We start from the raw sequence: 14,983 nt of genomic DNA, 5'->3' as shown, positions 1-14,983 counted from the left end.
CCAGGGAACCCCAGGGTGTTTACACACACACACACACACACACACACACTTTTAAACAGCAGGACAACCATTTTACTGCCTTTGCACTTATTTTAGGCTTACAGGCAACTGTGCTCTGTCCTCACAACTGACCGCATATAAGTTTAAGGCAGTAGACTTCCGGTCAGCGCCAGCAGCAATGGCGGACCTCCTTTGATCTTCGGAGGGGGTAGCTCAGCGGGAGATCGGGTCCTGTGCGCTCCAGCGAAGCGGGGACCCTCAGAAATCGCAGGCGCGGACGCCTGCGAACGTGGAGGCTCGGCGGGCACCTTGGAGCGCCCCCCCAACCCGAAAGGAAGCCTTTTTTGAGGCTTCGGAAGGGAGCGGGGAGAAGCGCGGTGCTGCGAGCGGATCGCTGCTCTCACTGAGCGAAGCCGCGTTGCCGTTGCTGGAGAGCGCTGACTTATTCCTGGGACATTTGGACTTAAAAATTAACCGTGAGTAGAAGAATTGGATAAAAGAGCATTATTTGGACTAATTTGGACTATTTGTGAAAAAGCGGAAAAGTTTTAAGCTGCTTAAAAAAACGTCTGAATTGGCTACTGCGGTGGAAGCGTAAACAGGAAGTCCGCTTCACTGCACTGTATAAGGAATAAAGCAAAGAGATTTGGAGCTAAACGTGGGAAAACTGAACTGAAATAAGTGTTTCTTTCTGACCTGAGAACTCTGGAAGGATCTACCCTTTGGAGGGTTAAGGGAAAGATTCTTGATTTTACCGGATTGTTTAAATTGAAGGATTAAATGAGTGATCTGTCAGTGGGACGTTTCAGCTGTCAAAGCTGTTAAGGCTGTTTGCTGGCTGCAAAGGAGATACACTGTGGCCAACTTCATTGGGAAAAGATTGGAAAGGACTGGAAAGTTATATTGTGTCCTCTATTCTTGACTTTTTTATTTAGTATCTTTCCCCTGTTATTTAAAAAAAAAAAAGACAGTAACTTGCTAGGTGGTAACAGTGTCCATCTAGTGGGACTCTCTGCAATTGCAGGAAAGGAAAGGAATTTTCCACTGATAAACAGGAACATCAGACGTGGGAAAGGAATTTGACCTTCACTTTGTTATGGCTGATGGTCAAAAGGACCAGTCAACTTTGAGATCAGGGAAACCTTGGACACATAGAAGGCAATCATCTGCTGGCTTGCCCGTATCGGCAATACAATCTAAGTCTGGTGGGATGTCTGAGGAACTTTTAGCCAGTGCTCTGACTAAGATTAATGAATCAATACAGCAATTAAGTACAAAAGTGGGGGAGACGAATAGCAAGGTGGAAGAGACGAACCAGAAAGTGGATATTGTAAACAGGAAAATTGATTTAAATACAGAAACATTAGGCAATTTGGAGAAAAAAGTAAACAGCAATACGGAATCTATCCAGAAACTATTGCAAGACTCAAAGTCTATCCAGGAAAAAACTGCTGCCGTAGAATTTAAACTGGGGCAATTGGAAACTGAAAAAGTACCAGACTTGCAAAAAGAGATTGCAGAACATAAGTTAACGTTATCTATGATTGACCTGAAAGACAAACAAACAAATCTTAGAATTAGAGCTGTTCCTGAGTTGGAGAAAGGTACCTTGATAGACTTTTTGACACAAGAATTTTTGGACTTTTGGAAATCGGAATTGAAACAAGAGGATTTTAAGATTGTGAGGGCTTTTCGATTGGGGAAAGGAGGAAGAAAGATCAAAATAAGGGACTGTTTGATCACTCTCCGATCCAAAGAAGAAAGGGACAAAATTTTGGGCTTACATTACGAAAAACCTTTGACAATTATACAATCAAAAGTGGAAATTTTTAAAGATATTCCAAAACATCTTCTTGATTTAAGAAAGGACTTTGGAGATTTGGTGGACTTGTTGAGAAAAAATAAAATCCTTTTTAGGTGGGAATTTCCCCAAGGTCTATCCTTTAGCTTCAAAGGAAGAAAGACCAAGATTAGATCAGTGGAGGAAAAGAACAAGTTTCTGAGTGCATACGAAGAAGATCTACTGAAAGGATTGGGAAAAGACATTGCGATACTGGATAAGGGTCTGCAAAAAAAAGGGAAACCAACGCCACCGACGGATATAGACAACCTTCTTGGGGCTGTTGGAGGAGAAGGAGAGTAACTACAAAATGACACTACAAATTTTAAGCTGGAATATTAATGGCCTAAATTCGTCGGCAAAAAGGGGGAGAGTATTTCATACATTGAAAAAAGAACATTTGGACTTGATTTGTTTACAAGAGACTCATGTGACAAGGCTACATCGGAAAATTTTGATAAATAAAAGATTGGGAGAGGAATTTATTTCATCGGATAATGTAAAAAAAAGAGGGGTAGTACTTTATGCGAAGGAAAGCCTGTCACCAAAATTTATATTTAAAGATGACCAAGGAAGATATATAGCAATTGAAATTCAATTCCAAGGTCAGAAATTCTTGATAATAGGCGTATACGCACCAAATGAGGGAAAATCAGAATTCTTCAAGAAACTGCATGAAACTCTCCTGGATTATTTGGATTACAACATTATTTTGATGGGAGATATGAATGGAGTAGTGTCTACAAATATGGATAAAGCCCAAAGACAAACAGTGACAAAAGATGGAAGACTGCCAAGGACATTTTTTGAAATGACTGACAATATGGATCTTGTGGATATTTGGCGAATAAAGAACCCCTTGGAAAGAGAAGGAACCTTCTTCTCTGAAGCAAATATGACATGGACAAGAATAGACCAAATCTGGACAACTAGAGGACTGGCTCCTAAAATCAAAAAAGCGGTGATTTGCCCGAAAATTTGCTCTGATCACAACCCAGTAAAGATTGAAATGATATCAACGCCAATTGGGGCCTTTAGATGGAGGATGAATGACTCCTTATTTAGGAATGAGGAAATTATTAAAAAGGCTCAGAAGAATTTGAGAGACTATTTTGAAATAAATTTGAATACTACGACAGAAAAAAGAGTGATTTGGGATGCCAGCAAAGCGGTGATGAGAGGATTTTTGATACAACAAAATGCAATTAGGAAAAGATATCAAAATGAGAAGAGAGAAAAAATTTTGGAGAAAATCAAGGATGGAGAAAAAAGACTGAGAGCGAAACCGAACTCACAGGAGATTTTAAAAGAGATAAAGCTATACCAAGTACAATATATGAAATTGATGAACCAGGAGATAGAATGGAAGATTAAACAGATGAAACAAAAGACTTTCGAATCGGCAAATAAATGTGGGAAATTATTGGCCTGGCAAATGAAAAAAAGACAAAAGCTGAATACGATTACGAACTTGGTTGTAGAAGGGAAGAATATACAGAATCCTGGAGAGATTCGGAAGTGCTTTCAGAATTATTTTAAACAGTTATATACGCAGGAGACCCAGAAAGAATTAGACATTGACCGATTTTTGGAAAATAATGGATTACAAAAAGTATCTCAAGACAGTAAATCAATATTAAACTCTACAATATCTGATCAAGAAGTGGAAGGAGCCATTCAGAATATGAAATTGGGCAAATCTCCAGGGCCGGATGGACTAACTGCAAAGTACTACAAAACTTTGAAAGAATGGTTACTGCAACCGTTGAAAGAACTTTGCAATGAAATACTACGGGGAGGAAAAGCACCCGAGTCATGGAAAGAAGCATACATCACACTTATACCAAAAACCGAAGCGGAGAAGACACAGTTGAAGAACTACCGTCCCATATCCCTATTAAATGTGGATTACAAAATTTTTGCCGAAATTATGGCTAAAAGATTAAAAAATGTATTGGTAAAAGAGATTCATAAAGACCAGGCGGGCTTTCTCCCTGGGAGACATTTGTCAGACAATACTAGGAACATTATTAATATTTTGGAAAAATTGCAAGTTAATATTAATACTAAAGCTGTTTTAATATTTGTAGATGCGGAGAAAGCGTTTGACAACATTTCTTGGAGTTTTATGAAGAAAAATCTGCAGGGGATGGGGGTAGGCCAAAGTTTTGAAAATGGTATAAGTGCAATTTACTCAGAACAAAAAGCTAAGCTTATTGTGAATAATGTAGTTACAGAAGAATTTAAGATAGAGAAAGGAACAAGACAGGGTTGCCCAATCTCCCCATTGCTTTTTATATCGGTCCTGGAGGTCATGCTCAATATGATTAGGAAAGACCAATTGGTTAAAGGTATACAACTCGGAGCTAAACAGTACAAACTGAAAGCTTTTGCCGATGACATAGTTTTGACATTACAGGAGCCAGAAGCTAGTACAAAAAGAGTGTTACAATTAATCCAAGAATTTGGCCAAGTAGCAGGTTTTAAATTAAACAAGATGAAAACTAAGGTATTAGAGAAAAATCTTACAGAGACAGAGAAGGAGAGGTTTCAGAAAGAGACAGGATTAACAATTGTTAATAAAGTGAAATATCTAGGGGTGAATATGACTGCCAAAAATGTGAATCTGTTTAAAGATAACTACGAAAAATGTTGGTCAGAGGTGAAGAAGGATTTAGAAATATGGTCAAAATTGAAGTTATCATTGTTGGGCCGAATTGCAGCGATAAAGATGAATGTATTGCCTAGAATGTTGTTTTTGTTCCAAACATTACAAATTGTGGATAAAATGGACTGTTTCAAGAGGTGGCAAAGAGACATTTCCAAATTTATCTGGCAGGGCAAAAAGCCTAGAATAAAATTTAAGATATTAACAGATGCGAAGGAAAGAGGGGGATTTGCCCTGCCAGATCTTAAACTATACTATGAATCAGCCGCTTTTTGTTGGCTGAAAGATTGGCTACTTCTTGAAAATGTGGACATTTTAGATTTAGAAGGTTTTGATAATGTCTTTGGGTGGCATGCATATTTATGGTATGACAAAGTCAAAGTGCATAAGGCCTTTAAGAATCATATTGTCAGGAAAGCATTATTCAATGTTTGGGTGAGATATAAGGATTTGTTGGAAAGTAAAACACCAAGGTGGCTATCACCAATGGAGGCTAAGGCTCTGAAAAAAACAAATATGGAGACAAACTGGCCAAAATATTGTGAAATTTTAGAACAAGTTGGAGATAAATTAAAATTGCAGAGCTTTGACAAATTAAAAACTAAAGTTCGAGATTGGCTGCACTATTATCAAATAAGGGAGGTTTTTAATTTTGATAAAAAGATTGGCTTCCAGGAGGAAAAATCTAAACTGGAAACGGAATTGCTAGAACCTAAAACTAAAAATCTGTCAAGAATGTATAACCTGCTGTTGAAATGGAATACACAGGATGAAATGGTTAAATCTGCTATGATTAAATGGGCGCAAGATGTTGGGCATAATATCATGTTTGCTGACTGGGAATGGTTATGGACCACAGGTATAAAATTTACGGCTTGTAACGCCTTAAGAGAAAATATAATGAAAATGATTTACAGGTGGTACTTAACCCCAGTCAAGCTAGCAAAAATTTATCATTCGCCTGATAATAAATGTTGGAAATGTAAAGAAAATGAAGGTACTTTTTTCCACCTTTGGTGGACGTGCCCAAAGATCAAGGCCTTCTGGGAAATGATATATAATGAACTAAAAAAGGTATTGAAATATACTTTCTTGAAGAAACCAGAGGCCTTCCTCTTGGGCATGGTCGGCCAATTGGTGCGAAGGGAAGACAGGAATTTCTTTATGTATGCGACAGCAGCGGCAAGAATACTTATTGGGAAATACTGGAAGACACAAGAATTGCCTACCCGAGAAGAATGGCAGAGAAAAGTGATAGACTATATGGAACTGGCTGAGATGACCGGCAGAATTCGAGACCAGGAAGAAGGGTCGATGGAAGAAGATTGGAAAAAATTTAAAATATATCTTCAGAAATACTGTAATATAAAAGAATGTTAGAAAAGGTTGGAGAAGAATATTAGACCGTATTGGCAGACAGAGTATAATGGAATAAGTAAATATGAAGTGTAAAATAAAGATAGAGGAGAATTAAATACTTTCGAATGTTAAAATAAGTAAATGAAAAGAAGGTTAGAAGGATTTGCTGGAGATACGATTCAAACTAGAATACAAAGCAGAGAGGTGAGAGGAAGTCACGGAAATAAGTAAATGGGAAAACGGTTTTAAAGGTTTAATTTGATTTTTTGTTATCTTTTTATGGTGATTTTTTGTCTTTTGTATTTTTCTTTTGTATTGTTTGTTTTTTGTATAAGATGTATGTGATTTGTTTTTCTTTTTCTACTTTTTTCCTTTTCTGTAATTTTTAAAATTGGAATAAATATTCATAAAAAAAAACAACTGACCGCATATAAGGGATTGTATTAATTGGCCATTAGCTACGGTTCTCCAAATGAAATAGTGTGTTTTACTCAGTCTTCCTGCACATTAGCTTCCAAACCGAGGTTGCTACTCTTATCTAATGGGCCAGGAACACTTTGATATTTTACAACAAAGTATGCTTTATTCAGCTGGGTCATGAGTAAGCACCAACCACAATCTTCTGTATTTTTCTGTAACAACTCCACAGAAGTGCAGGAAGGCAAACTCAAGCTTACAAGGCAGAAAAATAAAATCATAGAACTGTGGAGTTGAGAGGGTCATCTAGTCCAACCTTTGCAGTACAGGAATCGACACGACAGGCAGCCATCCAGCCTGTGTGCTATAAAACCTCCAATGAAGAACAGACTCTCGTGTGAGTCTGTTCCACTGTCAAACAGCTCTTACTGCCAGAAAGTTCTAGATACAGGTAGGTAGCCATGTTGGTCTGACGCAGTTGAAATAAATAAAAAAATTGTCCAGTAGCACCTTAGGTCTCTGTAGAACACTACATTAAGAAACCAAAAATAAAGGAAACATTGTTCATGAGAAAACCGGAAGCCTGTTTGTAAGTAGCAAGGTTAGGTTGGATAACTTTGAACCAACAGGCTCCTTTTATTTTCCTCATCATGTTTTGTTCATTTGTCCTCTCTTCCTGCTTTATTCTTAATAAAACTTCATGCAATTTGACTGTTGGGGTCTGAAGTAGGTTTATGCCAAGCATTCTTGTGATCTCCCATGTGCCTTGCCACTGGAAGCATACTATGTGGGTGAAAGAGTGGGATTCCAAGGGGAAACAACAGGCTGTGTTGAATTGCAGGGCGGGAAAGGCACCTGGGTGCTAGGCCTGTTGTTTCTGATAAACAGAGAGGGATTTAGCTGAGAAGTGCAGGGTGTGGTGTCTCCAAGTCCCTTTGGAAGCAGTTGCTTTGACCTCCCAGAATTCACCTCACCTGGGAGTTGTCGGGTTTAATAAGGAGTGTGGTTCGGGTTACAACTAGCAACCGGCAAGGCTGGGCATAAACAGGCTCTCCTCGTCTCCCCCTTCCATTACCGGAATAACTAAAGGTCCCTCCAGAAATCCCTTTTCTTGTGCATTCAAGATGATTTATGCTCCTGATGCTATTGGGGCAGCTATATGCAACCCTACCTTCCACACTGTTTGTACCCGCAAAAGTTTTGAGGCAGTCATGCTGCTTCATTTCCAATCAGTGCACATCTCATAACGTGCTGATGATATCCTCAAACTTTTTATAGCACACCAATGTTCTGGTTTGTTCTTGTCCTCTGGACAGTGAAAATGTGGTAGAACTGGAGAAGCATAACAGAACTAAAGCAGAATACACCCACCACTATTGCACTGTTAGTGTTTTCAAGAACATATTGCAGATTACAATAAAACACCTACCTGGTGGGGCTCTACAGGCAATTTGAGATAGAGCAAGAGCAAAGCTATAAGGCCATACATTTAAATTATATCTCAGGATTTAGACAATGTTGGTGATTCTGGCAGAAGAATTTAAGTATAAACTAGGATTGCTTGGGGTGCTTGATCTCCAGTTTCGTGGTATGGAGGTGGCTCTTGCTTTTATTTGTACAGTAGCCTGTGCAATGGGATGAGGGCTAGACTAGGTGGGGTTACCTGACACTTTTATGTGAGCAACATTAATGGCTTCCCGAAATCAATAACGACTAGATGTGCTGTAGTGCACCTGGCTGAAGGCCAGCTGGGGAGAGTGGAAAAAGAAAGCTCTCTAAAATGCCATGCACATGGCTGTTTGCATCCATGTGGGAGGAACGGTTCATGCCCTTCATTTGCTAGTGGGCACCAGATTGGTAATTTGAAGCTACACCTAAGCAATTGCAATCTATTTGCAGCATTTGCCACAGGAAACAAGAGTACAATGCAAATAGGGATTAATGTCTAAATGAGCTGAGCATGAGGGAAGGGTGCAGTTTATTCTCCTGTTATGCGAAATGTGATCACCTGCCTGACCAGTGCAGGCCCTTAGACGTATGATATTAACACTCCTACGCATATGCTAGGTGTCAAAATGAGTCCTTCAGCAGAGCTGCCCAGAGAGTGCTTGTTGTCTCTTACGATGTTGGGAAAAGAAGAGAAAAGGTCACATAGATTGGAACCGATGGTATGCATGCTTTCAAAACCTGCGTTCAGAAAGAGGCAAGAGTTAGCACTCAAGTTTCTATCTATGCTATTTAGGAAGTCAGTGTAACAATTTTGTTTTTCAAATGTACAAAGTGCTCCCTTCCCTGACTTACCATGCTTTTACAGCTGGGCTTCTTAACTCCAAACCTTTGAGTAAGTCTCTCTGTAGTGAACTCTTCCCATTTCCCATCTATCTGACACTGTGCTTTGATTTCATACTTAACTTCACGTGTCTCCTTTAAACTGACAGGACTCCGTTCGGCAGTAAAAAAAGATATAATTGGATCTGCATGTTTGACTCTCTGAAATGACACAGAGTTAAATTGTTATTTGTCAGCATCTGTGAGCTGAAGGTACTCAAAAACCTCCACCAAGAAAATCCTAATTCAAGGTACAGTGGTACCTCGGGTTACATACGCTTCAGGTTACAGACTCTGTTAACCCAGAAATTTTACCTCGGGTTAAGAACTTTTCTTCAGGATGAGAACAGAAATCATGCTCCGGTGGCGCGGTGGCAGCAGAAGGCCCCATTAGCTAAAGTGGTGCTTCAGGTTAAGAACAGTTTCAGCTTAAGAACAGACCACCGGAATGAATTAAGTACGTAACCAGAGGTACCACTGCAGATCAGTCTCTTTTTACCTAACTGATCTTCCTAGCTCCCATTGTTTTTCCTTTGGGTATGTACACATTAGTAGCTGCACAGGCAAGCAAGGTGGCCACTCCCATTCCCTTGTGCATTTCATGTTGCATTTGCTGTACACAACTAGAGAGCAGGTGATGGTGTCTTCATATTATCTGATTTGTTTACCTGCAACTGTACACCCCCCTGAACTCCAGTTCAAGGAAACTGTCATTCTGCACATGTGGAATGGCTGTCTGAACTGTATACACCTCAACTAATCTGTGACTTGCATTTTCAAGTCGGAAGGAAGTTGGTTTGAGGAGAAAGCATCCAACAGGAGAAGCTGCAGGATACATATGAGTTGAAGCTAATGCCATGTGTACTTGACTTCAGACACCAGAGGTGCGAGTGCAATGGAGCTGGAATGGCAATATATACATACCCTTTGTCTACAGCTGCTGTACTGCTCAAGTCTATCTGACTATTAAAGGGGTAGGATCCCTATACTCCTTGGCCACCCTAATGGGGAGTTGCACAAGAGCACTTCTGCCCAGTTTTGCAAGTCAGCCTTAACACTATTTCCCTCCTCTTTATAGCAAAAAATGCCAGTGACACAATCTTCCTTGTGGAAATTTATTGTTTTCAGGGTGTAGCCTAGTTCAATGTTTTATTCATCTCCCTAAAAATTGATGGTGGCCCAAGTTAGAGAGAACCACAGAAATGCTTTTCTTACCTGCATGTAAAAACTGTAGGCTGAAGCATCATGTTTTACTGCTTTTATCTCAAAGAAGAATCCATAAATGGAAATTATTTCTGAATGGTACCTTGGCTCCTGAAGTAACCAAGATATTATTTTTTTAAAAAAATAAAAATGCAGCTTTATCCCAGTTGATTTCAAAGTTATGTCAGCAAAAAGATCTGTAATTATTGTGAGAGGGCCATTAAGAGAAGTCTGGATTCAACAGAGCAGCTGACCTAGTGACCTCTAAGGGGAAGGACCGTGGGAACCTCACAAAAGACTGAACAGTTGCCCATTGCTTGCAAGTTACTCTGTAGGTATGGACAACATTCACCTCACTAATTCTTGCCACAATTTTGCCTTCCCATCCCCCCAAGTTCATTCATTCATTCATTCATTCATTCATTCATTCATTCATTCATTCAATTTATATACCACCCTTCCTCCTGAAAGACCCCAGGATGGCAAACACATCAACAATTGGAGGAAATGGTAAAAATGGTATAAGAACAGTTTAAAACGTTATCTCGGCCAGTGATTTCAGAGCTGACAGCAACAGTATCTTTCAGCCAATTTTAGCATACCGGTATATATTAAATCCTTTCTCTTTCTTTCTCTCATATTCATGCATATCCCTCCCATCGTCATGTTATGTTATGTGAAATGTTTTGTCAGCAGACGGTCTCCTGCCCTCCATCCTGTGTAGAAATTCTTCACGTTTTAATAGTGACCTACCTGTGTAAGCACCAGACCAAATCTCACTGCCTGAGTGTTAAAGTCTCTCTGAAATACCATGTCACCACCATTCTCTAGCTGAAAGGAAAAGAAAACTTCATATAGAGTTCAAGAGTTCAATTTTTTTCAATAAAACACAGGTGCCAATTCAGTGCTTTAGCCTAACATGGGTGGTTCCCATGTCTAGGAATTAGGTATACCACCTGTTTTGAAGGGGTTGTAGTACTCCCCCTGAAGGAACAAGCTTGTTGTCAGGAAATGCTCCTGGCTTCCAGCTAGACACTGGAGTATCAAGCGGATTCTGTGGCCAGGGATGCCAATGCCCAGCTTAGTCTGGTTCATCAACTATGACCCTTCTTGGCCTGGGACAGCCTGGACTCAGTTGTCCATGTTATGGTGACTTCCTGCCTGTACTACTGCAATGTATCCTACATGGGGCTGCCCTTGAAGATGGCGTGGAGGTCGGAGCTAGTACAGAATGAGGTGGCCAAGTTGTTCAGTGTGGCAGTCTGAGAACTGTGGCTGTTTGAGGGGAACAGAGTCTCTGAACAACCCTCGGCTTCCCTCAACAAACTACAGTTCCAGGATTCTTTGGGGGAAGCCATGACAGTTCACACCTGGGACATCATGGTTTTAATGCATGCATTTTAACAAGAGATGTCCAGGGTGTGAACTGTCATGGCTTCATCATTATTGATTCATCATTATTTTCCTTAAACAATGTTAGAAATTAGGTCCATGCGTCTATGTACACTTCTCCATTGTGTATCTGTTTTCAGTGTCCGACCTGAATGACAAGCCTCTACACACTTCAAAGCAGGCCTGGATTTTTATAGACATACCGTATTTTTCGCTCTATAAGACACACTAGACCATAAGATGCACCTAGTTTTCGGAGGAGGAAAACAAGAAAAAAAATATTCTGAATCTCAGAAGCCAGAACAGCAAGAGGGATCGCTGCGCAGCGATCCCTCTTGCTGTTCTGGCTTCAGAGAAAGCAACACAAAGCCTCTTCAAGGCAGGGGGAGCATTCCTCCCACTGCCCTGAAGAGGCTTCACACAGCTATCCCAGAAGCCAGAACAGCAAAAGGGATCGCTGCACAGCGAAAGCAGCGATCCCTCTTGCTATTCTGGCTTCTGGGATAGCTGTGCAGCCCGCATTTGCTCCATAAGACGCACACACATTTCCCCTTACTTTTTAGGAGGGAAAAAGTGCGTCTTAAAGAGCAAAATATACGGTACTAGGAAAATATAGCAGAGAGGAAAACTGTGAAGTTAAAAAGAACTAAAAAGAACTAAAATCCCCCCATTCGCTCAGTATAGTAAGCATACCAACTCACTGCATGGTAATGATCAGACAAGATCCTCGTCAGCCACGGCAGAGGAAGGAAGTTAATTTCCCAGAGTTCCTCCAGATGCCTGCCTTTGGGAAGAAGAGAGGAAAATTAATTATTATTAAATTTCTGGTAATCAGAAAACAATAAAGAGATGTCACTGCACCTGCTGAGTCTGATATTATTGGTGATGCACTTGCAAGGCTTTGCAGGCACAACACTAAAAGCAGGAAGAGTTTTTGGAAAGGGGAGACGTAGCAAGAATGCAAAAGGGAAGCCCAGGCATGTGATCTGGGATTTTAAGGCCACACCTTGTTGAAGAATATGAGCAGCTAAGAAGCTGTGAGGTCAACGCAGAGAGAGGAACTGATGAATTCGTCAGGAGAGAACGGGTTGCAGAAAGACAGAGAAAGGATTGGCCCTGACCACATCATCATGTGCCCCTTCAATGTATCAGCCTCATGGGAATGAAAACCCTCAACAGAAAAAAGAATCCTACCCCTGGTATGAGGGATGCGGGTGGTGCTGTGGGTTAAACCACAGAGCCTAGGACTTGCTGATCAGAAGGTCGGTGGTTCGAATCCCCGCGATGGGGTGAGCTCCCGTTGCTCAGTCCCTGCTCCTGCCAACCTAGCAGTTTGAAAGCACGTCAAAGTGCAAGTAGATAAATAGGTACCGCTCCAGCGGGAAGGTAAACGGCATTTCCATGCACTGCTCTGGTTCGCCAGAAGCAGCTTAGCCATGCTGGCCACATGACTGTACGCCGGCTCCCTCGGCCAATAAAGCGAGATGAGCGCTGCAACCCCAGAGTTGGTCAGACTGGACCTAATGGTCAGGGGTCCCTTTATCTTTACCTTTACCCCTGATATAAATCTATCCTCTCCCATCCACCTGTCTACCAATGGCACCACTCACTTAGTTCAATCACTACTTTGTCCAAGTTGACTCTCCTTTATACTTTCTGCACAGTGCCCCTTCCTGCTTCTGCTCAGCATTCCACCAAAATTAAAAACCGTCAGATAAAGTTTTCTTTTTGACAACCATGCACAGATCTTCAATTGTTTCAACAACCGGGATTTGCACAGTTTGCAGGGGTGCCATTCTTCCTTCCCTGTGTTTCTGCAGGCCAGACACAAATGCCAAGAATCATGTTTAACAACATTTGGCTGGGTTTTACATTAACCTGCTTTTTGAGATGCTCACAGCACAATGAGGAAGAAATTAATCTGGGCTCTCGTCTGTGCTACTGCTGCCGAAGAATGCAGTGCTGTTTGCGTATAGCAAAGTATGCATTTCAGTTTCATGGCCAGAAATGGCTTTGCATGATGTCATCACAGTCTATTCAGGCTGAAAGAAGTCAATGTAACATGGGCTTGCTATTGAAAGCAGCTATTGTTCCAAAACAAATGTACTGACAAAGTGGGTGAATCAAAAAGATTTCTTGTTAAATGTGGTTTCTTTTAAAGGGCGCATGACAATAAGCTTCCATTCTTCTTTCCCTCTCACATCACAAAATGTACAAAAAGTGCCTTTCACATAGTTGGTGCTGGATAAGCATTAAATAGTGAGACACATTACAACAGAAAGTAGAAACTTCAATATCTGCACTTCGCTAATGCTTTTATTAGGACCAACCAACATGCCACAAAAATGTGGCAAGCTTTGAGTTCTCCAAAACTCTCCAGGAATGGCGAGAGCCTTCTCCCATCCCTATCACCTGAACCAGAGTCTATCCGCAACCTTACAAGTTGTGACGAATTGCTACGCGGCTGGCGAAACCCAAATGTCAACAGCCAATCAGCCACATGGGGAAAATTCCTGCCGTGCCCCTGTCCCAATGACAGACGACACACGACGGCATAACAAGGTCAAGCGCACAAGTCCTAAAAGTAGGGAGAGGTGGGCGAGTGTTCTGAAAGCATGCGCCGAAAGAGGAAGCTCTGGGTCATGTGCATGGGCATAAATAGGTCCCTCGAACTGTTTGGACTGCGTCCCATTGGCCAGATTCTACCCAGCTTCGAGGGACCTACCAATCGGGTGTTGTGGCTGACCAATCGTACCCACCCACAACACAGGGTGTTGGTTTTCCAGGTCTCACTGCAGTACATACCCTCTTTGAGGGAGGACCCGATTTCTAGTATCATGGAATGTTGAATTTGTTTCAAAAAAGAGATAGCTGCAATGGATTTTGCCGAAACGAATGGAGGAAACACATAAAGAAAATATGCATGGAATGTTTTGGATACATGGGTGGTCTCCAGTGCTACATCTACTCAGAGTAGACCCAATGTGCATGGCTAATTTAGTTTAATTAATTTCAGTAGGTCTACTCTAAGCAGACCTTAGTTAGAAATGACTCTCTATTTGCAGTTATGCATATACTAGTCGTTTTGTGTCTGTGTGTTATATGCATGCACGCACACACGCACACACACACACGCACACACACACGCACACACACACATTCCTTGTGCATTTCCTCCAAGTATTTAAACCGTCTTATTGCAACTAAGCCCAAGTATGTGTAATGGAAGTAATCACATGCTCTTCCCCTGTAAACTCCTGCTTCCAGTTCCTTCCTCTGCTCCTTCCTATCTCTCTATTTTAAGATTATAAGCCCCTTGGGGTAGAGACTTCTGAAACCTGTTATTTGCAAAGTGCCATATGCATATGTAATTTTATATTAAAGAAGGCAGAGCAGACCTATGGAGTGGGACACACAAAATTTGGGAGTGCGTTTTGATTTGAAAAACTGATTGCGACAGTATGTTTACGTTCTAAAGAAAAAGTAAACTTACTTGAAGTGATGCCGTGTAAACGGAGGGACTGAAAAATAGCTATGTATCGCTGGCCTACTTCCCTTTCCAGGAAGGCACATATCTTGGGTAAGCTAAAAACAAAACAATGGAGCAGAAAACTTTGTTTAAACCCAGCATGATTTCCTATCCAAGCTTAGTATTGCTACAGCTATTATTCATTTTCTACACGAAAAGCATCGGCAAACATTACAAGTGCAAATAGATTATAATAATTATTATGTGAGGTTTCTGTGCACATGCTGAAATGCCAAAATGTGTCACT

At 41.0% G+C, this 14,983-nt stretch overlaps 1 protein-coding gene across 1 annotated transcript in view; it reads right to left on the bottom strand.

Moving 5' to 3' along the window:
* Positions 1–8,245: 8,245 nt before the first annotated feature.
* Positions 8,246–14,983, bottom strand: part of BTBD16 (BTB domain containing 16) — a 28,908-nt gene continuing 22,170 nt past the window's right edge. Inside the window, exons 12-17 of the mRNA XM_081007250.1 lie at positions 14,701–14,792; positions 11,909–11,991; positions 10,569–10,646; positions 9,828–9,926; positions 8,586–8,774; positions 8,246–8,471 (exon numbers count right to left, since the gene is read on the bottom strand). Coding sequence (XP_080863376.1) covers positions 8,403–8,471; positions 8,586–8,774; positions 9,828–9,926; positions 10,569–10,646; positions 11,909–11,991; positions 14,701–14,792 — 610 coding nt within the window. The 3' untranslated portion in view covers positions 8,246–8,402. The remainder of the gene's footprint in view (positions 8,472–8,585; positions 8,775–9,827; positions 9,927–10,568; positions 10,647–11,908; positions 11,992–14,700; positions 14,793–14,983) is intronic.

The sequence above is a fragment of the Podarcis pityusensis genome, assembly GCF_964106645.2.
Source record: "Podarcis pityusensis genome assembly, chromosome: 5".
NCBI classification, from domain to species: domain Eukaryota; kingdom Metazoa; phylum Chordata; class Lepidosauria; order Squamata; family Lacertidae; genus Podarcis; species Podarcis pityusensis.
This window is presented reverse-complemented; position numbering and strand designations above follow the sequence as displayed.